General features: G+C 36.1%; 1 protein-coding gene across 2 annotated transcripts in view; it reads right to left on the bottom strand.

The window, feature by feature from the left end:
- PRKACB (protein kinase cAMP-activated catalytic subunit beta) overlaps nt 1-23,058 on the bottom strand; it is a 73,870-nt gene continuing 50,812 nt past the window's right edge. The window contains exons 2-10 of one of the 2 annotated variants that reach the window (XM_082311700.1): nt 21,512-21,573; nt 20,426-20,554; nt 16,566-16,664; nt 15,462-15,544; nt 14,797-14,923; nt 12,406-12,501; nt 10,749-10,871; nt 7,881-8,045; nt 1-3,276 (exon numbers count right to left, since the gene is read on the bottom strand). In XM_082311700.1, the coding sequence (XP_082167826.1) occupies nt 3,151-3,276; nt 7,881-8,045; nt 10,749-10,871; nt 12,406-12,501; nt 14,797-14,923; nt 15,462-15,544; nt 16,566-16,664; nt 20,426-20,554; nt 21,512-21,573 (1,010 nt within the window). In that variant the 3' untranslated portion in view covers nt 1-3,150. The remainder of the gene's footprint in view (nt 3,277-7,880; nt 8,046-10,748; nt 10,872-12,405; nt 12,502-14,796; nt 14,924-15,461; nt 15,545-16,565; nt 16,665-20,425; nt 20,555-21,511; nt 21,574-23,058) is intronic. The other variant, XM_082311701.1, reaches the window with a different exon arrangement.

Below are 23,058 nucleotides of genomic sequence, written 5' to 3'. Positions count from 1 at the left end.
AGAAGTCTAACTCACTGACTTCTCATAGCGCCTTTAATGTTCTCCACATCATCTTCTCCAAACACCCTACTTAGTGTAAAGCTTAACTTGTCCCAGCTAATAGGTTCAGTCTGTTTGACAACCTTTTCCTCTTGCTTCAAACCCTGTTTGCAGTGTGTGGGGAGATGCAGCGACTCTCATCATACAACATTCTGATTCACAAAGAAGCAGCACAAGTGTTGTACATAATTTAATTTGCACTTCTGTATATAAATGTTTACTATATTGCACACTATTGCAGCACTTAAAAACATCTAATTATTTGCAAAAATTAGTAAAATACTTTAAAGGATTTAAAAATAAGGGTTTTAATGCAACTGACAAGATAATAAAAAAAGCAATTTACTTAATGAGATACAATCCTTTATGTTGGAAATGAAAGTTACATACAACTAGAGTACAATTAAAATATACCATATAGTTCAACACTTAATTCCTCAAATGTGTAAAATTAACAAGCTTCTACTGTCATAGATATACAATTTTTCCATATTGTGAAAAGGATTTTTCAAATTAAATACAGGTAACATAATATTCTGTAGTTATATTTTATGACTGTGTTTAAATGAGAGGGTTGTATAATACTCACATTGTCAAATGTACTCACTAATGCCTTGGAAATTGCACACTTCCCCTCCTTTTCCAAAATAGAATCTCATTTCCATACTGAAGTCTATTATGCCATATTGGAAAAGTATTTTACTTTCTAACAGGATTTTCATAAAATTAAAAAACAGCATAATATCATGGCATTAAGATGACTTTTCCACTTATGCCCACGTAGAATTTAATCTGGATATCAGACAGACATGTCAGAACCAATTTCCTAGACTTCTGTCTTATTGTACACGCAAGATGAATGATTACAGTATTTTACAAAACAGAAAAATCTCTGAACCTTACTAGAATTATAAATGTAATGATTAAAAATTAAAATCATAACAGAATCAATTGTGATCTCCAACATTTATTAAAATCTTTTAAAGTTCATAAACGACAACAAAGTTACTGTAGAATTTATCGCATACAGCTAGCATACAGCAGCATGTCCTTGGTCTAAATGAAATACAAAAGATTTTAACATTTTCATACAAAGGATTTCTTTAAATTTATTAATGTGACGATATATCTTTGTTACATAAAATTTGCTACAGCAAAGTATCTTATACTTTTCTTGCACATATGTAAATATGAGTGGACAAAGACTGCATTCAGTGTCAGCCTCCTAATGACGTTGTGCAAAATGCTCAACAACCTAAACATACAGAATGTTGGATGGTACGTTTCATACTCTTTTGTAAAATGTCTACAAAGGCTTTTCTTAAAGGAGTGTCATACAGATTAAAAGGAAGGAATGCCAGTGGTTTATTTGCACTGACATTCAAACAAATACAATGGCTACGCATCAATATAGCTCATTTTTTTTAAAAACAATTCATCCTTGTATGCATGTAAATTTATCATAAAATATGAGTCTAGTTTAAACTGTTTAGATGTGCCGTTTTAAGACAGGTCACTGAGACAGCCAGAATCAAGTGTACAAATAAAACTACTATGAATAAGTTTAAAAGCAACCCCCAAAAAAGTGCTGAGCCACTGATTATTAACATTGAAATAAATGTGTAAAAGTGCCCAAAGCTAGCACATGATAGCAGTATCTTTTAAGTCAGTTGGTGAGAGTATACAAAACATAATTAAGCCCAAATACTTATATCCGTGTGACCATACATTCTGTCTGATTGAAAGAAAGTAGGTTAGAAATGAAGACACAACGCAACTAAAATAAACCCAGCTGTTGCAGTTTTTAAACTTTGTCTCTTTTCTTCGTGAATGAAGTGCTGTAATTAAAAAGAAAATGATTGTAGCAGTACTCCATCCTCAGTTTACTAATATAGTATACCAGAATAAAAACTTGGCAATAACCTCTTATTCTTAACAGCTAACAAAAAAATAACCGTGTTCATCCAGCGATGCATCTAGAACATTATTTTGCATTTGCTAAACCATTTGTTTTTCATAGCTAATGGCAGAGCGCATTTTGCTTTTTATGGTGTGGTGGTTTTTATTTTAATGGATGCCTTTTTTAATCAAAAAAGGCTCAAAACAAGGAATACTTTGGGAGCCCAAACATTGGCTTTTCTTAAAAAAAAAAAAAAAAAAAAGAAAATGTGAATCAAAATGAATCATATTCTCTACAATACTGACCAAAACTTCCTTAGAGTTTAGGGTTCATGTTCTTAAAAAAGCCATTTCATACCGGCCAACTGAAATGCTGGTAAGTTGACTTGGTTAAATATGGTCCAAAATCCAGACCAGGTGGAATCACTCCCTCTCACGCGACTGTAAGCTTTCCATGGTACAGTCTGGTTATGGCAATTTACCTACTGCCTAGGTGGGAAATACAAAGGAAGGAGGCAGTGACGAAAACTGCAGGGATGTAGAAAACCAAGGCACGGGGTCTAGCTACTGTCCCCTACTTAAGCCATCCAATTGATTCTACTGAATTTTGGTCAGTCTCCAGGAAGAAATGTTTTTAAGTTAATTTAGCAGACATTTATATGGCGATAAATACTACCTTCAAAAATGCTAAAAATGTTGGCTAGGTTTAGTCTGAGCTACTAAAAAATTATTATAAATTGTAGCATCAGACACAAGACAGACAAGAATTATTGGCTGGCACAGACTAGAAGCAACATTTATCTTTCACTTCAGTCTAAATCACACTAGCCGCAACACCTTCCATTTCACTCACACAAATAATACATTATTCAAAATAAAATGGAGCATTCTTGGGTAAAAAACTACTTCATTTTAAAGGGGGAAAATGAACAATACACAGAAACAAAGAACGACAGAAACCAAAGTTAAGTAGGAAAGTGGTCTATTATTCTGTGTTACTGCACAAACAGTGCTTGCTTAATTGTGCCTAGTTAGAAGGGTTGGTGCAAACTGCACACATGGAAGATGGCAATAAAGACCTCAGTCAGCTTTGTGGAATGAAGTAACTAGGTAACTGTTTTGACATATGATGGTCTCAGCTCCACCTCATCTGTTAACAGAGTGCAAAGATCCCAATGTGAGCCCTGATGTCATCTTGTCCTCTTACTCCTACTAAAAATCAGCAAATTCTTTTGCACATTTTTCTGTTAGAGACGCACGAATATCTTCTTCTTCATAGTCATCAAAGTTGCTGGTATCTCCAGGGCCTCTGCACTTTGGTATGAACGGAGCTTCTACCTGTATGGGGGGGGGGGGGGAAGCACATGAATGTTACTCGCCTAATATCTTTAGATTTAACACTGTGATAATGAGCACAACAATATTCCTATTACTCCTCAAATCCTGCCAAGAAACCAGACATTACAGTGACTCAGCTTAAAGTTGTGGCACATAAATAAAACCAGCCTAAGAAGGTGCAGGCCTAGATGTATGAATGTATACTGAAAAAGACTGATATCTCACAGACAACCATCAATAGAAAATTACTTCCGCTTCAAAACAAAGTTAGTTCTCTTCTTGCAGAGGAGACCCTGCTCTCAGCTCATCAGCTGTGTGGTGCGGCTCCCAGCGTGGCGAGGGCTGCATCTAACAGTCGCACCTCATGGTGGAAGCAGAGAAGTAGACTGATTGCCATCAACACTACTCAAAAATCTCAGGGCTGTTTGGAACCCCTCTTCTCCTACTTACCAACAATCCTCTATTTCCAAATAAAAACTAACCTAATACAAGTTTCAAACAATTTGTTCTGCATCTCCTATGAAGTTCCTCCTAGGATCTAACTGTGAGAACTGAAAGCTTTCGCAAAACTAGGCCACAACTGAGAGACAATCAGTGACTTGAAGGGGCCCCTAAAAGATTGTACAGAAAGCCCGTGCAGCTCTAATTAACTATGGAAAACCCCTTCTGGTAAGGACTGCCTGCATATCCTCTCAAATCCACATATATACTCAATTAGCCTTGAGATTCAGTGCATCTCATGTCAACTGTATGGTAGTAAGCCATTCACACTCGGGTATTGGAACCAGTCGTTTTCCAGGACCCTCTTAACCACTGCTTCTTAAAAGTTCAGGGTCCCCTCAACTGCAGCTTTTTGAGGTTGACCTTAAAAATGAAATCCTTGGTTCTGGCTACATCTTAACAGTCTCAATCCTTCTGTCCCAATTAGTGCACTTCAGCCTCTACTCATCTTGGAAGTTAAACTAAAGACGGCCTTAAATGAAGATACAAGTCTGCACAGGGACATACCTGCATTTTTAATGGCTAACAGCTTATGCTGTCCCTACACCATCATGGGGGGAAAAAAAAGCTAAAGAAGAAAAAAATTAAGAAGGAGCTGTTTCCAACTTGCAGGCAATGAAATGCTATTTTAGGGAACAGACTACTAAATTCCACCTTCACTTAGCTAATATTAATTCAAATCTTAATCCTTTTAGTCTATCACACCTCATAAAGTTCAAAATTAAGCTTAATTACTTTTTAAAATAACCTAAATTTTAGAATCAACTGCATGCTGAAAGAAGGAATAAGCAGGGTTTGGGGTTGATGGGAGGCAACGATGAAGAATGGATGGTAAGGAAGGGACCAGTGATGTAAATTTAAACCTGGAAATACAAAGTAATCAGCGAAGTATCTCTCTCTGGGATGTCCCAAGGAGTTACGCATGCCAGAGGCAGCACGGTGGGGAGAGAGATAAGCAGGGCAGGCATGGCTCCAGCTGAGGCAGGGGATCAGATCACACTGGGCAACCACAGAACTGCTCAGTGTCCCAGGTAGATTACTGATTGTGGGGGTGTGCGCATGCGTGTAAATCAGTAAATTTACTGATTACTCGCACCTCGCGTACTGTGTTCAGTTTTGGGCCCCTCACTACAAGAAGGACATCGAGGTGCTGGAGCGTGTCCAGAGAAGGGCAACGAAGTTGGTGAAGGGTCTAGAGCACAAGTCTTATGAGGAGCAGCTGAGGAAAGTGGGGTTGTTTAGTCTGGAGAAGAGGAGGCTGAGGGGAGACCTTATTGCTCTCTACAACTGCCTGAAAGGAGGCTGTAGCGAGGTGGGGGTCCGTCTCTTCTCCCAAATAACAAGCGATAGGACGAGAGGAAATGGCCTCAAGTTGTGCCAGGGGAGGTTTAGGTTGGATATTAGGAAAAACTTCTTCACCAAAAGGGTAGTCAGGCATTGGAACAGGCTGCCCAGGGAAGTGGTTGAGTCCCCATCCCTGGAGGTATTTAAAGGGCGGACAGACGTGGTGCTCGAGGACATGGTATATTGATGGACTTGGCAGTGCTAGGTTAAGAGTTGGACTCGATGATCTTAAGGGTCTTTTCCAACCTTAACGATCCTATGATTCTATGAAATTGAAGAGGTACAGCACAGACCAATACAAATTAAACTCGGCTGACTTTGGGTGACAACACTATACGCCCCCAAGAAATAACACTAACTTTCTGCATTTATAGATTGTGCTACAATTGTCACGTGTGTATCCTTTTGTTCCTAAAACAATATACATGTTTAGGTGATTTATCCTGAATATAGAGTCTGTGTACATACCTAGCCCACAAAGCCACATATTTACCATTACCTGAATTCTGTCTCTCTGTCTTCTCAAATTGATTTTCAATTACTCTCTTACAACAAAGCTCAGAGCACAAGAAATACCTTATTTACTGCTGGAATTTTAGAACATGTTCAAATGAGATGGCTCAGACTTTTTCCTATTATCTTCACTAAGAAAATCACTAAAAAGAGATTGCAGGAGATAATGCTGGTTTATAGTAGAAATACCTGTTTGGCCCCAAGTACAACCATATTATCAGGCAGCATTTTAATAAACAGCTATGTGAACACACAAAGAAAACAAGACTTGATCTTATCTGAAATATTAAGTAATTGACTGGTTCACTTATGACTGTAGCATAACAAATTATTCCCATTACATTAGCTGCCAAGGAACACTACATTTATTCAGGAAAATACACGGTGTGGTAACAGCCACTGTGAAAAGCTGGTATAAACCCGAAGTTTATTGCTGTACTTCTGTGACTGCTTAAATGATGTTACAATCCATGCTGCTGTTTCAGACCCTTAGTATTACAGTATTTATTCCTTATAACTTAGAAGCTTCAAACTTATTCAGCATCAGTTTTCACAATCCTTTAAAAGTAGCAATAGCTATTCTGACTGTACTACTATTTCACATTTTGAAATATTTCTTGTTTCTGTGAAAGTAATTCTCTACAACAGTGCACTAACAATGCTAAGAATATTTAGCACACTATTAAAACATCTGATTTAATATTATGGGGCCTGGGTGTCCCCAAATGGCATGCTGGGGAATGAAACTCAGTGCATATAAAACTGCCTTGTAAACAGGCATTAAGAAAGCAAAGAACAGATAATTACAATTCTGCAATGGGGAATCTTTTCTTAAAACATCTATACTTAATAGAAAGAATACAAGATGTGTTAATTGTACCCTGTCTTCTAGTAATTAACACATTAGTGAATACCACAACAACTGTACTGTCAATTTGTGTAGCTAAACAACCAGTTTCTTTTTAGAAACTATTGTTAGTATTTAGGTTTGGCCTTTAAAATACTGCTGTTACAGCAGCAAGTTCACGCCTGTATAATCAAGGCTGTTAGAACTTCAACAATGTAAACGAATTCCTTGAAATGTTATCACTTGACTCTAACCTTTTTACCAATATCTAGACAAAATTATTTCTCTACCTGAGTCTTCTGGGACAACACCAATGAAGTTATTTTAGTCTTTTATTGCTGTCTTTTGAAAAACCAAGAATTCAGAGGTTGCACTTAAGAGAACAAATAATTTCCTAGGAATCTGTTTTTAGTAACTCGTTAATCTACAGATATTTAACTTTGACTCTACCTTGAAGGGGAGAGGGAGCTTGGGAGCTACTGGAAGACAGACCTACACTGAATCGTCATCACCCTCATCCCTTTCCCCAGTTTCCTCTCCCAGCTCTGCTTCATTCATTCTGGCAGCCACTAATGTGCTCCTCTCAAACCGATACGTTAATGGCTGCTCACGGTCTGAAAATAGTCTCAGTTCTCTCTGTTGCTTTCATTCTTATGCAAGTCTGAAGTTCATAGTGCAAACTGGGCATGGACTTTCTAAAAACCACATTGCAAGTTATGTTGGTCAGGCAGGGCTACAAAACCATTCTAAAAAATGCCAGAAAACAGCATTCATTCAGCAGGGCTCTCTCCATTACTGCAGCTTATGGAACTGCAGTCAATTGACTGCAGTGTAGTGTAGTGGAAAGGCAGCAAAAACTCCTCAGCAGACACTGAGGGCTAAGTAGACACTCTCTACATCTGATCCTGTCCCAGTCACAGATAAAACAACAGCAAGAAGGAGGGAGCATATTTCTTTAGGAGAAAAAGAAAAGCTCTAGCTTTGGCTACAGCCCCTCCACACTGAAGCACAGCCTGACTGCTAAGAACTAGCTGGAAAGGAAAACAGATTCCTCTCTGCTGTGGAGGAGTATTTATAGATGCCACTATAGCAGGGGTTAAATAAAAAGCGAGAGAGGCAGGAGATGGCTCATTCTGAGATATTCCAGAAATAGACTAAAGCACAACACATGTTAAGAGAACATGAATGTATACAGAGGTCCAGGATAAAATACCAACAAGAAACAAACATAATTCAATCAATATAAACTCTTCAGAGTGTTACAGATTAAACTGCTTTCAGCTTTTCTTAGTTTAATTAAAACTGACAGATTTAGGAAAGCAAAAATAAGCAAAATAATGAGAAATTTTACTTCAACCCCTTACAGATCTGTAATAGTTTTGATCAGGAAGGGTCTTACCTTTCTCTGATAAATGGCAATCCAATCTGTAGTTGCAAACCACTTGTGATTCTTTATGTCATTTACACCATTCTTCAGATTTCCATATCGTTTGGTCAAATCTACCTGGAGTAAATTTCTTAGAAGATCCTTTAGGTCTGAACTGAAGTGTGACGGGAACCTTACCTAAAAATATACATCCACAACATTAAAAACGATATACAAATTTGGTTCTTCCCCCTGTGATGTAAAATAATGTTCACGCAAAAGGAAACATTGGGACCATTTTCTATTCTTCCTCTAAAAACAAATCAAGTAGGAATGCATGAAAAGAGAGTTGATTATTGTTGCACATGTACTTCTGTTTCACAGAGCCTTTATCAATACCTTATGCGTCTACCATTTTTTGAACTGAGGTTTCTAGATCTGATAGAGTTGAGGAAAAATATTAATTTAATGTAATAATGATAAAAAAGCTAAATTTAACTTGGTGTCTCACCAACACATTATCATCTCAAGGCATTCTCAACTATTTTCTAGGAACAAATTTTTAGATTATATTTTATATATATATACACACACACACACAAAGGAGATAAAGTACAACATAGCATATATACAGCATACAAATATGTAGATATGCTCTGAAATAACTGAATATTTAGCAATCATGTATGAAAATTCAATCTTGAACTGTATGCTGTACTGTAATCCTTTTCTGATAATTAAATACACAAACATCAAAAGTCTTACATAAATAACACAGCACTATTTGAAGATAGCACATGAGTGACTTGCCAATACAATTAATTCAAAGCTGGCTAAGAAATATTTGAAGATGATTTATGGCATGTAATGACATAGGGTTTTACTAGCAAAAGATCTACTAACACCATTTGAGATGGAAGAGAGAAGAAAGGGGAGAACAACAGGCAGAAAGTTGTATTTTGTCATGCCCATAGTCTCAGCGTTTGACACGCCCTATATTGAGCTGATCAACGATGATGTAAATGCAGAACATGGAATTATTTAACATAAAAACATGTTGCAAAATCAAGAGGTCTGAAAGTCAAGGAAGCTGCTTCAGTTTACCTGTCAATATGGCTCTCTTGTAGTATATAAGAAATTCATGGGTTTTAATGAATGGGATACCTAGACAGCTGAGAAGTACGGAAATATTAACTCCACTTTTTAAGTGAAGAGCTAAGTGCATGAGGTAGATTAAATGAAAGACTTAAGGTTATAAAGGAACCATACTGCTAGCTGAGCACTGAATGTTAGAGTTCCCAGAGTTCAAGTCCAGTGCTGTTTCTGACACCACCCATCCACGGACTCCATAAACAAGGTAGATGATCAACAGTACCAATGTCAAGCAAATTAGATATGACTGCAAAAAATGCCCAAGTTTTTTTAGTTTAGAAGGTATTTCTTTAAAAATATATCTGTGTAAATTAATTCCCATATATTCATGGAGACAGTTGAAGGGTCACAGTATTACAGCCTTTCAAAGAGCAACCACCTTCTTCTAAATAAGGTCCTAGACAGGAATCAGTCTCACTGCCATGTACCACAGGGCCTACTGAGGCACTTTCTTTGATTAGAATTACAGAAGTACGTAAGATGCGGCACAGCATGTGTTCATGTAGGGACAAGGAAGAGAAAAACCATAATAAATCAAGTGAGCACAAAGAAACATGAAGAGACAACACTGGCTGCCTGGAGAAATGACCGAATGATCACATTTTTGTGCTATCTGGCATACTAAGAGATATTAATGAAAAATAAAAGGGAAAAGTTGGAAACGCTTTTTAAAAATTTTATGTAACAATGAAAGCTGAACAGAACATTAGACATGTCTTGAACTACAAGAATGCAGGTGTAAAGAAACCTACTATGAATTATGGAAACTCTTTAGAGCTTCGCGAAAGCTGCAAAAATATTTTTAGAAAAGAAAATAGCTAGGGAAATTAAGCATACAGCTAAATAGTACTTAATATTTGTTGGATTATTTTTATCCAAGCATAAAAGGATATAATACCACAATGTCTGTAAATTTAATAACTTGCATTTTAAATCTGAAGGGAGGAAGCAGATTTTTAGAACTTTGATTTTTAGTTTTACTGTAACAAGTCAGTACTTCAGAAGTTGTGCTGGTTTTGGCTGGGGTAGAGTTAATTTTCTTCATGGTAACTAGTATGGGGCTATGTTGTGGATTTGTGCTGGAAACAGTGTTGATGATACAGGGATGTTTTCGCTGTTGCTGAGCAGTGCTTACACAGAGTCAAGGCCTTTTCTGCTTCTCACCCCACCCCAGCAGCGAGCAGCTGGGGATGCACAAGAAGCTGGGAGGGGACACAGCTGGGACAGCTGACCCCAACTGACCAAAGGGCTATTCCACACCATATGACATCACGCTCAGCATGTAAAGCTGGGGGAAGAAGAAGGAAGGCGGGGGGCGTTCGGAGCGATGGCGTTTTGCCTTCCCAAGTAACCGTTACGCATGATGGAGCCCTGCTTTCCTGGGGATGGCTGAACACCTGCCTGCCGATGGGAAGCAGTGAATGAATTCCTTGTTTTGCTTTGCTTGCATGTGCAGCTTTTGCTTTATTTATTAAATCGTCTTTATCTCAACTCATGAATTTTCTCACTTTTACTCTTCTGCTTCTCTCCCCCATCCCACCAGGGGGGAGTGAGCGAGCAGCTGTGTGGTGCTTAGCTGCTGGCGCGGGTCAAACCACGACAGAAGTATACATTACAAACTTTTCCCATATTCTTTCCAAATTGCTCACTGTCTAGTAGCCAGTAAATTCTGCACCTACTCCACACAAAAAACAGGTTCTGTGAAGACAAACAACTGCATTTGCAAAAATACACAGAGCCTTCACTCACCTTGCCAGACACAATCTTCTCATAAATTTGAATTGGCTGATCTGCAAAGAATGGGGGATATCCAGCTGCCATTTCATAGATTAACACTCCTAATGCCCACCAATCCACTGCCTTGTTGTAACCCTGGATAAAACGAGAAATACCACTGTTAGTACATTTCTAAGACAGTTTAAGATTTTCAATATATATCTATGGAATACAAAGAAAGCAAACTCATTATTGCTTGTTTAATACAGAACTTACAACCTAGTTCAAACCAAACTGAAGCTCACAGATTCCAACAGCAATATACTTAAAACATAATACAGTGATGACAGGGAATCGGTGATGGAAGTGAAACATTTTACAGACATTCCTGTGCTCAGTTTCAGTGATGTCTTTACACTGATGTGCCAAGACTCGCTAAGTGACAGAAATGGGCACAATTTATTTAGTTAGTTATTTAAAATAAAAACAATCTTGTTACAGAATGATTGAAACTTCTTTCAAAACTTAGGACAATTTCATTAAATGTAACAACACTTCCTACATTGTATACCATCATCTTTTTGCTTGATTATCCACATTTCAGAACGTTCATCTTCATATTTAGTAAACTAGCTACAAAAGCTTAAAAGTTTAGTTAATTAGCTGTTATAGAGTCATTTATGATCTGATCTTTAAAGCCTGAACATAAAATCATTAGTAAATCCTATTTAATATTAAAAAAAAAAAAGACAGAAAACCCCACCAATCCCATCAATTTTATATGTGTTCTCTGAGATCTTTTACAAAGCTCAGGGCTAAGACTCAGTCTTTCCTGAAAAACCTACTGTGGAGACTTTGTAGTAGACGCATTGCAATTTATTCTGCTGCTTTAGCTGCATAGGGGCAAAAAAGCTGCAAATAATGAACATTTCCTCCCCAAATAAACGTATTTTCGGTTTACTTTTAAAGACCTGCAAAGGGTATTTGATTAAACCACATATTAAATGCATAATTTAACGTTATGCATTATGATTGTTTATATCATAAGCAGTTCCATAAACTATAAGGGTATTTTTCCTTTGCAAAACATGAAGGGCTACAGTTGAACAGCTGTATGATAAATAATATTTCTTCTGTGTTCAAACACAGTGCAAGTACTAGACACAAACTGATCAATAGTAAGCTTAGACTGCATGTACTTTATGTGTAAAACCAGTGGTTTGTCATGTTTGATTTCATGTAAAGTGCCTTAAACCTGAAACACTCTGCAACTAGTTATTTAACGACTATGGATTCATCCAACATGCGGTTCTTGTTACCTCTGGAGCTCCTGTTCTAGTCTGTTAACACTTCAGAATGTAATCACTCAGATCTGCTGTTCTGATAAGGATGCTAGTTAAATAACCTAATTACAGATTCTTGAAATCCCTTTTTTCCCCTCACAAGTTACATGGCAAGCATATGTAGAAAGTTCTGTACAGTTCTGTGAAAATCCCTGCTCTGGAGTAAGTTGTAGTATACTAAAAAAATATTACAATGCAACAATTGCATTTTGTGTAATTCATGAAGAGTTGACTGGTCAAGATTTGATTTTTGGAAGTATCAGCAATTGTTTATCCCTCAGAGTTTAATAATTGGGTGATAAGTTTTAACTGCATTAAATGCATGGCTGAATAACAAGACAAAGTACCTTGCTGAGAATTATTTCAGGTGCCAGGTATTCTGGAGTCCCACATAACGTCCAAGTTCTTCCTTTTACTCTTTTTGCAAAGCCAAAGTCCGTGACCTGTCATCAGAAGAAATAAATTGACTGTAAGTGCATTTCTACAAAGAAATTTAAAATTAAGTACTTTTGAAATATTTTGGAAAGCTATTTTATACAGACGAAAAATTTGTTTCTTAAATCACATAGCATCATAAAGTCAGATGTACCTTTAGTAGCCAGTCCTTCTGATACTTCTAATTCAGATAGATAGAAGGTTTCTTGTGATAAAATTAATAAATAACACAAAATACATATTTTCCCCCTTACACAAGCTTCTATTTATAATTTTTAAAAAATCAGTGGGAACTATGGCTTACTAATCTTCCACATGTACTGTAATTACATTAATCGTTTTTCCTATACTTTTCACATCAGACTGTTTATAGTGCTGAAAGTTTAAAGAACATGAATATGAACAAGATATTTATCTTTTCCTTTAGTTAACAAATAAATGAATCACAAAAAGGGTCAAGATATCCACCAGTACTGCAAATTTAGAATTTTATTGCATAAGTGTATAAAGGTTATATGTAAAATTAGTGTGGGAATAAGACAACATAAAAGAGGTCTTCCAGTAACTTCTGATTCTGAGTATCTTTGAAAGCATCACCAGAGTCAAGCTTGTTTATTTGAGGACTGGGGGGGAAATGTAGCAGTAACTGTATTCCCAAATGGCAAGTTCTTGGCCATTATAAATTCTTCATTCCATTGTCATGTTTTCTGCAGTAAGTTTTCAGAACTCTATATGCAATATCATCCTCTCTGTGATTTTTCCTGGACCGTATTGTGCAATACATATGGAAGCCAGGGAGTTACATGTGAAATTCTGGGATCAGTTTCAAGCTATCAACTCTATGCTTGTTCAGGGATCCGTTTCTTTTGTTTCCTCCTTCTTGGTATCATTTTCAACCCATTCCCTGAGAAAACATACTGTACCACAATGATAATCATTGCTAATTACACAATAACCTGTGCTGATGTTTCTGATACACTAGTGCCACAATTAAACAAGCCAAACTCCAAACTATCAAGGCAGCTTTTGCTTCATTTTTCGTAGAAACAACAGGAATCACAGCTGGAACTGAACGGAGAGGGTGACGTGCTGACTAGACAGACCTGCTTCAGTCAGCAAAGAATCATTTCTGTGTTTGTGAATGCATATCAGTCTACGTAAGAAGAATACACTGCAGACATGGGACAAATGGTAATGGCTTTAAAATTCAAAAAGAGAATGAACAGAGTTTCTAAACAAAATTTAGTTGGAGCTGCAGTATCAACGTATGAACACAAACCCCCCTCTCTGTTCAGAAGCAGAAGTGAACCAGCCTCACATGGGAAGAGTGACTGCTGGACCCGTTACCATTTGCAGTTTGCCCACCGTCGCAAAAACATACTGTTGTATATAGAGAGTAGCCAGTTCTGGAATAAGCTGTTCATAGCTTTATATTAATGGTGCTCCCCAATCACATTAATAGAACTTGTATTTCTCTTTTCCCTACAATGTTATTTTATTCTCCGTGCAAAATTACTGTACAGTTATAAACAACATAAGATATGAATCCTTTTCACTTCTCTCAAACATTTTAATCATGTATTTTCCTGTTAGATTCTGCTATGGCAAAAGGTGACACAATGAGGAAAGAGGAGCTTCTATAGAAGGAGCTTAAGGACTGCAAAGCATTGCAGAGTGCTTGTTGCTATATACCACCTTCCCATTTGCCATTTAGATCAAAACCACAAGAGCTAAAAGGAAGATGAGGAGGTGCCATAAGAGGCTGTTCTAAACCCGAAGTTGTCATTTGCAGCACTGCAATTCTGATCTGAGCTCAACTCAGCTCTTACTCCAGATGGGCTGAGAAGGTTAGGACTCTCCAAGGGTGGGATTCATCTGACTGAAATTAAGTACTATAGTGTTGTTGTTGACACCTAAGCTGGTTATCCTAAACTACTTATATAGACAATGCAGAGAACCAGACATTTTAGAGCACCTTTCGTCTTGTTCTAGGGCAGACATATAAAATAGGTCAGATGAACAGAGCCATGTATCACCTACTTCTCACCACAGACCCCAAGAGAAACCCTGGCAACTTGCTCAACTGCAGGCAGCTCCATTGCATGTACTTTATTTTAGTCAGAGGAAGTACAATGCAATGGTTTTAACCATTACTAAGCAGTAGGGCAATTTAATGCTCCCTGAATACATGCTAACATGCCAACCAGCTTCAGACCATTTATTCTAAACACATATGCTAGAATTACCTAACCCTACACTGTAAGACAAGACTCCACTCCCTAAATATATGAAGAATATCATACCTGGATGTATCCTTGCTGATCAATTAAAAGATTTTCAGGCTTTAGATCTCTGTAGATGAGGTCTAATGAATGGAGGTACTCAAATGTTAGCACTATCTGAGCTGCATAAAACCGTGCATGTGGTTCACTGTGAAGAATTAAAAGAATATTAAGTACCCCAATGCTATGCTAAGATACTTAAAACAACCATGTAACTGCCAGGGATAGACAAATTAAGTCTCTCTTAACTGTTTCTTTTACTGTGTAACAAGGAAAAAAAAAGAGGCAAACAGCAAACATTTTAGAACTGATATGCTCACTCCCTAAATTCAATTTAAGTCTTGCAGCTAAAATACACATGCAAATCAAGATGAACATACCCCATAATACAGAGCTTAGACTTCAAATTTTAGTTTTAGAACCTATCATCAATTTAACTAATATGCATAGGAATTCCAAGATTCTACCATGCACAGATCACAAATGCCTGCATTAACTAACTGAAAATAAGAAATAATTACAAGTTTTTAATTGCCTGACTAGTTCAAGTCCACTGAAAGAGGGGTAAATTAAATGCACTTACTCCTTCAGAATTTTTTCTTCAATACTAGCAAATTTTATAAAACCCTCTTCCCAAATTAGCAACATAAGCCTTTTAAAATGAATAATGTCATTAATACTCTTACCTGAACCTTCCGATTCTTCTTAGATGTGAAAACATTTCACCACCAGGAACATACTCCATTACCATGTATAAATTAGAATTGTCCTAAGGAAGCAAGTAAACACACACAAATACATACTAGGCATGCTATAGTCTCTATAATTTGTAGATATGGTATATTTTATTAAAGAATGAAAATGAAAAATTGTAGCCGTTCAACGACCTTAACAAATATGAAGCAACACAGGTAGAAATTCTCGAAAAAGTGCAGACACACGTGATAAAAGCAGCACCATATCTCTCAAGAAATCTCTTTTAAAGTAAATTTGAATAATGATAATTAGCGAGTTCCTGACACAGAATCGTGTGTAAGTAACCTGAAGGAGAGAGGATACGATGCCTACTGCAAGACAAGACCTTGCACTCCTAAAAGTTCAGAACTGACAGCCTGAGGTATTCTCGTCTCCCACAGCTCCAGACCCAAATCCCAAAACTGTGAAGACTAAGGTAGAACAAGTTTGTTCATTTTAAATGGTATTAAAAAAAGAAAAAGGAAAAAAAAGGAATATAGAAGACACACATCACGTTCAATTAGGAAAATACTCAATTTCTTTACAGACTGACCAGCACATACTGTCATGAAACTAGAAGCTAACCTCAGAGTTCTTTCCTTCGTGGCTAAGACTGTCATTAAGACCTGCCTCAGGTAAAAATCTCAAGCAAAAGATCTGCAGAACAATTACAAATTTACCACTCCATATATTGGTATAGAAATACATCCTTTGGTTTCTCTCAAAGAGAGAATGATGCCTAAAAAGCTCCCTGCTGTACAAAAGCCAGTTTCCCTCCAAAACGAGGGAAATCTTTAGGCGTTTAATTTAATTTAAATTTTATTTATTTATTTGGAGATATCCTTTCCATCACCACCGGGTGAATTGGGGTGGGTGCAAGTGTGCACACAAGTGAAGGAACTCCTGCTCAAGACCTGGCAACAGCGTCAAGTGAAGCATCTTTGAAAACAGAAATACTTAAACTATTGTACTGTACAAGTTAAATGTTTTAATATCTAAAGTTTGAGCATGCGCTTCCCTGAAATCCAAACAATTACTTTCAAAAGAATGATTACCTTAAAAGAATACTCCAGTTTTACAAGGAAAGGAAAGTTCACCGCTTGTAATATTCTCTTCTCATTCAGTGTGTGTTCTATTTGCTTCAGTTTGACGACCTAGGAGAGCAAAAACAATCTTCAGTTTAAGTATGACATTTTATAGTTGTTGATAAATTTTTCAGTGCAAAACAATTAGTTGAAAGCAAGCTTGTAACTTTACAGATAATGAAAAGCCTTACAGATTACTAATACACTAACAGTGCTGAGAAAGGATTAAGAAGTCTAACAGCATTTTAAAGAGTAATACTTATGCAATATGGCTTGCAGATAATGCTAGAAATAGCGTTTCTCACTACATGCCAAGTATAGAAATCAGTAAAGAAAATATCTCTTTACATTTTCTTAAGAATTGCTTGCATTTGTAATGGAGATACTTCTGCAGGAAGATGACAGTTCATTAAAATCCATTTGACCTTTGGATGCTTTCCTAAGAAAGGCAGGAAACTGTGTCAGACGCATTTAATTATGAATTTTGTCATGTGTGAACTGGAGTAAACTGACTTATTTTATATAGCTCACACATTAGTGAGGAGAATACAAATTCAAAATTATCATTCTTATAGACAATAGTTACTTCTGCCAGAGCTTTCAATTGGTTTTGCTTTTCTGCTTAGCAAACCGCTTAGCAGAAATACTAAAAAAATTATATGCTATCTTCTTGGAATCCACGATAATGTTAAGCTGCTAACAAGGCAGCAAGTGGCAGATTTCTGATCATTGCTCTTTCTCAGTAATTAAAAATTGGTTTCTTTGTGTTAAACCCCAACATTGCATAATTGATTCTTCCTATTTTTCTTAATCCCTATTGCACAATTTATCTATATCTCATTTTGAGAATGGCATGATTTCCAAGTAAAGTTACTTTTTTTTTTTCCCCTAGGAAACAAGGAGAGAATGTACAAGAGTGATCAAAACAAGTCTGTTTTTACATGTTCTGAAGTCAAATCTAACTGCTATAAATAACAGATAAGCAAGATATTCCAACCCTGACTGAAACTGTGTTTAAATTTAACTTTTAGATGCAAAAGGTAGTATCTATAAAAATCCACTACTGTTTTGAAATAAATGTCATACAAAAGAAATAGTGAACTAAAAATATTAAATCTCTTTTGAATCACAGATCTTTAGGGATCAAATAAAAATTTTGCTCAAATTGGCTCATTTATGGGAAGTGTCCCCTTCATCCCTAAAAACCTATGGTACTGGTATTATCTTGGCTATCAAAGCAAGCAAGCTAAGGTTTTAGTTTGATATTGTGAAGCGTTCATCTGCAATGCTAGACAAGACCCTTCTACCCTTCCTGCATCTTCTGCTGGTTAGATACTGGAGGGTGATGGCAGCAATACCACAGGCTGAAGCTGCTGTTTAACACTTCATAATATCAAACTGGAGCCTCAGATAACACGGCTTTGCTCACATTTAAGCTCAAGCTCAGGGCATGTCCAATGACAGCTTCCTGCAGATGAAATGGTATCTGGTAACGGCAGATTCTCCAACAGCTTGTTTGTGTCTGAGCTTTTATTAACAATATTTTCTTTCCAAAACCAATTATGCAACGAAACTAGCCAAGCAATGTTATGTTGCAGCCTTCCTAAATCAAGGTAGACAAATACAGGACTAACAACCCTACACACAAAACTACTGGCTACATCAACATCTATTACTTTTTTTTTTTTTCATATCCTGATAAACCAAGCATAAGATTGGATAACAAAGGGACACGCAATATGCTTCCTCTTGTTTCAAGTAAAATGTAAATGAAAAATTATAGGCAGCCCACACATTGTCTAATTTCAGACATGTTTTCTACAATATACAAAGTGATAGAAATGTGTTCTCCCTAAACCATCTCCTATTTTTTGATCAATTAATAGAATATACTAATATAACACTAGTATATTTATATATTGTTATATGTTATATATAACATATATATATTATATATAAGAAAATGCATAAATATATAATTACATATGCTAAGTTGAGTTGAAAAAGCATGTATTTCATAAAGGAATACTTCAGACTTCTGACTATAGACAAAATGTAATTTTCTATTAGAAGACTGACACCTGGATGCAAACATCTTAATCCTGCAAATCTTTTACTCCAAGTCCACTGCAATCATTAAAAATGTGAATCTTCGCTTTTACCAGATAATTTTATAGCTATAGCTTTCCAATTTATTTTAGACTGAGGGGTAGCAATGAGTTTAAATTTTTTTTTTTTTTTTTTTTTTTTTAAATCCTCAGACTATTTTTATGGCAGCTTTCTGAAGTAAGATGTCATTTCCTAAATTGCTTCAGTGACAAGGACTCAGCCATTCATGAAAAAGGGTTCGACGGAAAAACAGTTGAAAATCTGAAATTTGACGATGGGCTCTCCATGCAGCAGTGGGATGCTCATCACACCTCATGGTACAGCATCGCTCCCCACAGGATGCCATCAGCCATACTGAAGTAATGATGACGTAAATTTCCACAGGGGTCAAAATGGTCTGGGCTGTCTTTCAGTTGTGCCATATTGGAATGCCTTTTTAATTTAATTGGATTTTTTAAAAAAATAATTTTAGAAACCATTATTATAGGAGAATGCTAAAGTTGCAAAAAAATTGAGCTCTTCCAAGTAAAAAAAAAATAATGCTAGAATTAACACTAAAAGGTAAGTTTACTTTCATTTCTTCTTGTCTGACCATTATAAAGCAGTCTTTAATTAAATGACACATTATTCAAGGTCCATGACCCCAAATCACATGTAAAGAATACTGGAATTGCAACTCAGGAAAAAACGGTCTGATTATGTCACTGCCATAGTTCCATTATATAAAATTACTCAGGAATGTAATAATGCTTAAGTGCAAGAATCCACATTGAGGCAACGCTGACTTTCATTTTGTCAGTTGCTGATTACATTCTCTTTGCCAGATTAATATTTTCTTAATATGATTTTTGTTATGCAGCAAAGTTATGTATAGTGCCTTACTAAGAAGAGCTCTTATATTGAGGACCTTCAAATCTACTAATCTAAATAATGTACTTCTGAAAAACTTGTCAAACCCACTAAAAACGTATTGATAAATTTCTTTAAAATACTTTTTAGCATTCTGAAGTTCTATTTTATTTAAAAAATTTAAACTTTATCAAATGACACCACTTACTTAACCTACGAGTACTAAGCTGTTAAAAAATCAAGGCCGGAGTAACAATACACATTCAGACTACAGCACTTAAGTTTTCAACACAGAAAATGTCTATTGTGAGACGGCTGTTCTCAGAGACTACTGTTCTATCTAGGCAGTTACTATAGATGCAACAGGATTATTACATAATTCTGCATACAAAAAGTAATACCTCATGGGATCAAAAATGGAAAAGAAATTATTCGTGCAAACAATTTGTTAAATTATGGTTCACAAATGAAAATTTTGAGAATTGCTGATCCAAAGAGTCTTCCAGTATTTTCAGCTACCCTGCAAAAGTGTATTTATTTATTTAACTACAGCACATTTTGCTTTTGCCAAAGAATATATAGGCCACCTTACAAAAGCTAAGCATTTAACTGATAACATTTTATTAATGCCTTGGACATTACTTAAAGCCTCTTTAGCTTGCAGTTAATGTCATTAGCTGTTGTAAGAATTCTACACAATCCCAACAACTGAATCTGCTGGCTAAAAGAGGAAGTCAGCTGTTTAAAGTATCACCAATATCCAAGTGCAATAAGCAAAAGCACACTAAGTGCAACAAAGTTTAGCCAGTTACCAGATCTTTGTCTACATCAAACTCTCTTGTACCACAGAAAACACTATAAATTACACCAACCTTCTGTTTGTCCAGTATCTTCATAGCATAATACTGTTCTGTGGATTTATGTTTCACCATCATAACTCTCCCAAATGATCCTGTTCCAAGGGTTTTTTGCCTCTCAAAATCATCTAGGCCAGCAGTATTCTACACGTACAAGGACATAATGACATTATTTACAATTTAGTAGACAAAGACAATTTTAACTGCATGAATTTAATTCATTTATGAAGAAAAATGGAGTAAAATTACATTTATCAAAGACAACTACAGCCAACTATACTGTTGTTATCATTTCATGCCTGTCAAATTTTAATAAGCTATTTTACGTTGCACTCATTAAAACAGAAAAAGACTTAACTGAATTGTATCAACATTTCTATAACTTGTCCATACAGATGACACATGCTTAGTAAGAAACATTTAGCAGTAAACAGATCATGAACTTAACATGCAGATAATTAACCCTCTCATGCTTCATAAACAAGAATATTAGAACATGCAAAAAACCCCAAGCTCTAGACCCAGTTCTATGTGACGGTTGTCTGGAAAGCATATCACTGAGTAAATTTTCCCAGATATTCATTACCATAGCATTTCAAATGCTGCTTTAAAAACAACAATGACCCTTCCCCAAAAATCCAAACCCCCAAGTTCAACTTTCAAAAGATTTCTCTTTAACAAGCTCCTTAACCTGCCCCCAAGCCCCATGCAGCAGACTTAACCTTAATTCCCCTTAATACCATGGGGGAAATTATTAACAGGGTAAATTACAGATGTGCCAACACTTAGTGTTATAAAAAGCCAGCTAAAACATGCCAATACATTTTGAGTCTTGTCACGTTGATGGTAAACTTCATTCCGGTAAGGAAAAGCTGAATGTTGTTCAGTATGAGCATTTCATCAGCTCATATCTGAAGACCCGAAAGTCTTTGCTGATGAACTTCCAATGACAAAACTGACATTAAAAATGGAAACTCCTTTAAAAATTGCATTAAACTTATTTCTGTTTTCTGCGCTGCTCATTACAAACTGATAACACATTGATAACTATATCAAAAAAATGCAATAGAGAAAATTATTGAATGCTTAAATGACTGATACCTGAGGGGGGCTTTCCCATTTTCTTAAAAAGTCTTCTTTGGCTTTGGCTAGGAACTCTTTCACTGAAAACACACACAAAAAAGCACATTTTAATTAATGTAATTCATCACGGACGCGATGCAGATGCTTTGTTAACAAAACATGTAAACTAGATTATCAACTTCTTTCTTCAACTTGTAATATGCTATTTTGACCATGTATAAAAGCAAGCACCAATGCCTCTAGAACTTCTACAATATCTCCAGCTGATCTCTAAGCTTTCTGGAGTAACTACATCATTCTACACAAATTACTTGAACTACATCAGCTCTAATAACTCACAGTACCGTACACGCAAGCAGGCTTTAAGGTGATGTAAGATGTTCTTAATTCGACTGGGAAAAAACCACAAACACCTGACATTTATAAATAGCCATTCCACAAGGACAGACTACTTATCTGTTTTTGTTAAATAAAAGTTACATTTTCTTTCAACTGATTGAGCATAATGTCAATCCCATTGCTTTTTCCCCCCATCACCTTTATTTAAAGGCTGTTTGCAAGCTCAAGTACCAAATGGACAGCATTACTGCAAGCAAAGACAAAGCACAGGGCTACAACGACACTGCACATTAGGCGTGCCCATAGTCAGAGAATATGTATTTTTAATATTGATTTTCCATTGGAATTGAAGGAATGTAAAACAGCAAAATTCTGGATGACTGTTTAAAATGTGCACCAACATATTTTGTTCAGATCATCTTTCAGCTGTTCTATTTTTTGAATATCAATTATCAGCCAGATCAATGCAGATTACTTAATGCACAGTCATAAATGGGAGGTGTTTCAGACATTGCTGTGGTTCTGAAAGAGTCACAGAATCAAGAAGAAAATACCATACTGTTTTTGTGTTCTCTCAATCATCTATATAATGTAACATTAATATATAATTTATAGTTATACATAACATTAAAACAGTGGATTTTCTGTACTGGGATGTTCCACTACAAGCAATTTCTAAAAATACTCAACAATGTGCCAAGATTATTCTGGTCAATATCTAGAAATACATGTTTTACCAACTGTATTTTACCTTCTGATGGACATAAAAAATTAGGTTTACAAGAAATTGTAAACAATCATCTGAATGAATCAGAACTTTTTTGTACTTTTCTTTTGAAAATACTAGTGTCTGCACAGACAACTTTTCAAAAATTCTCTTATCATTCTTCTATTACCAGTACAGTTACAGCAGCAGTAAAACCAATGGCAGCCCGGCAGAAGACTGGTCGTGAATTTTTTTTTTGTTTTCCTTTTTCAAGTGAGCTATGGGACTCAACTATCACAAAATACTCAAGGCAGGTTTATGGCTCCCACCCTCACTGGCTCTGATGGAGCAGCATCAATATAATGGAAATTGCAGAAAAATTGTCAAAAGTTCTGGCAGACCTCAAGGTTAGAAAAGCGTTTAAAGCATGATACCCACTCAGTAATTTTGTTTTAAGAATCAATATCAGCGAGGAGGAATGTATTTATTACCCTAAACTTATGGTTAAATAAAAAAAGAA

This window comes from Platalea leucorodia (genome assembly GCF_965183815.1).
Source record: "Platalea leucorodia genome assembly, chromosome: 5".
Lineage (NCBI taxonomy): Eukaryota > Metazoa > Chordata > Aves > Pelecaniformes > Threskiornithidae > Platalea > Platalea leucorodia.
This window is presented reverse-complemented; position numbering and strand designations above follow the sequence as displayed.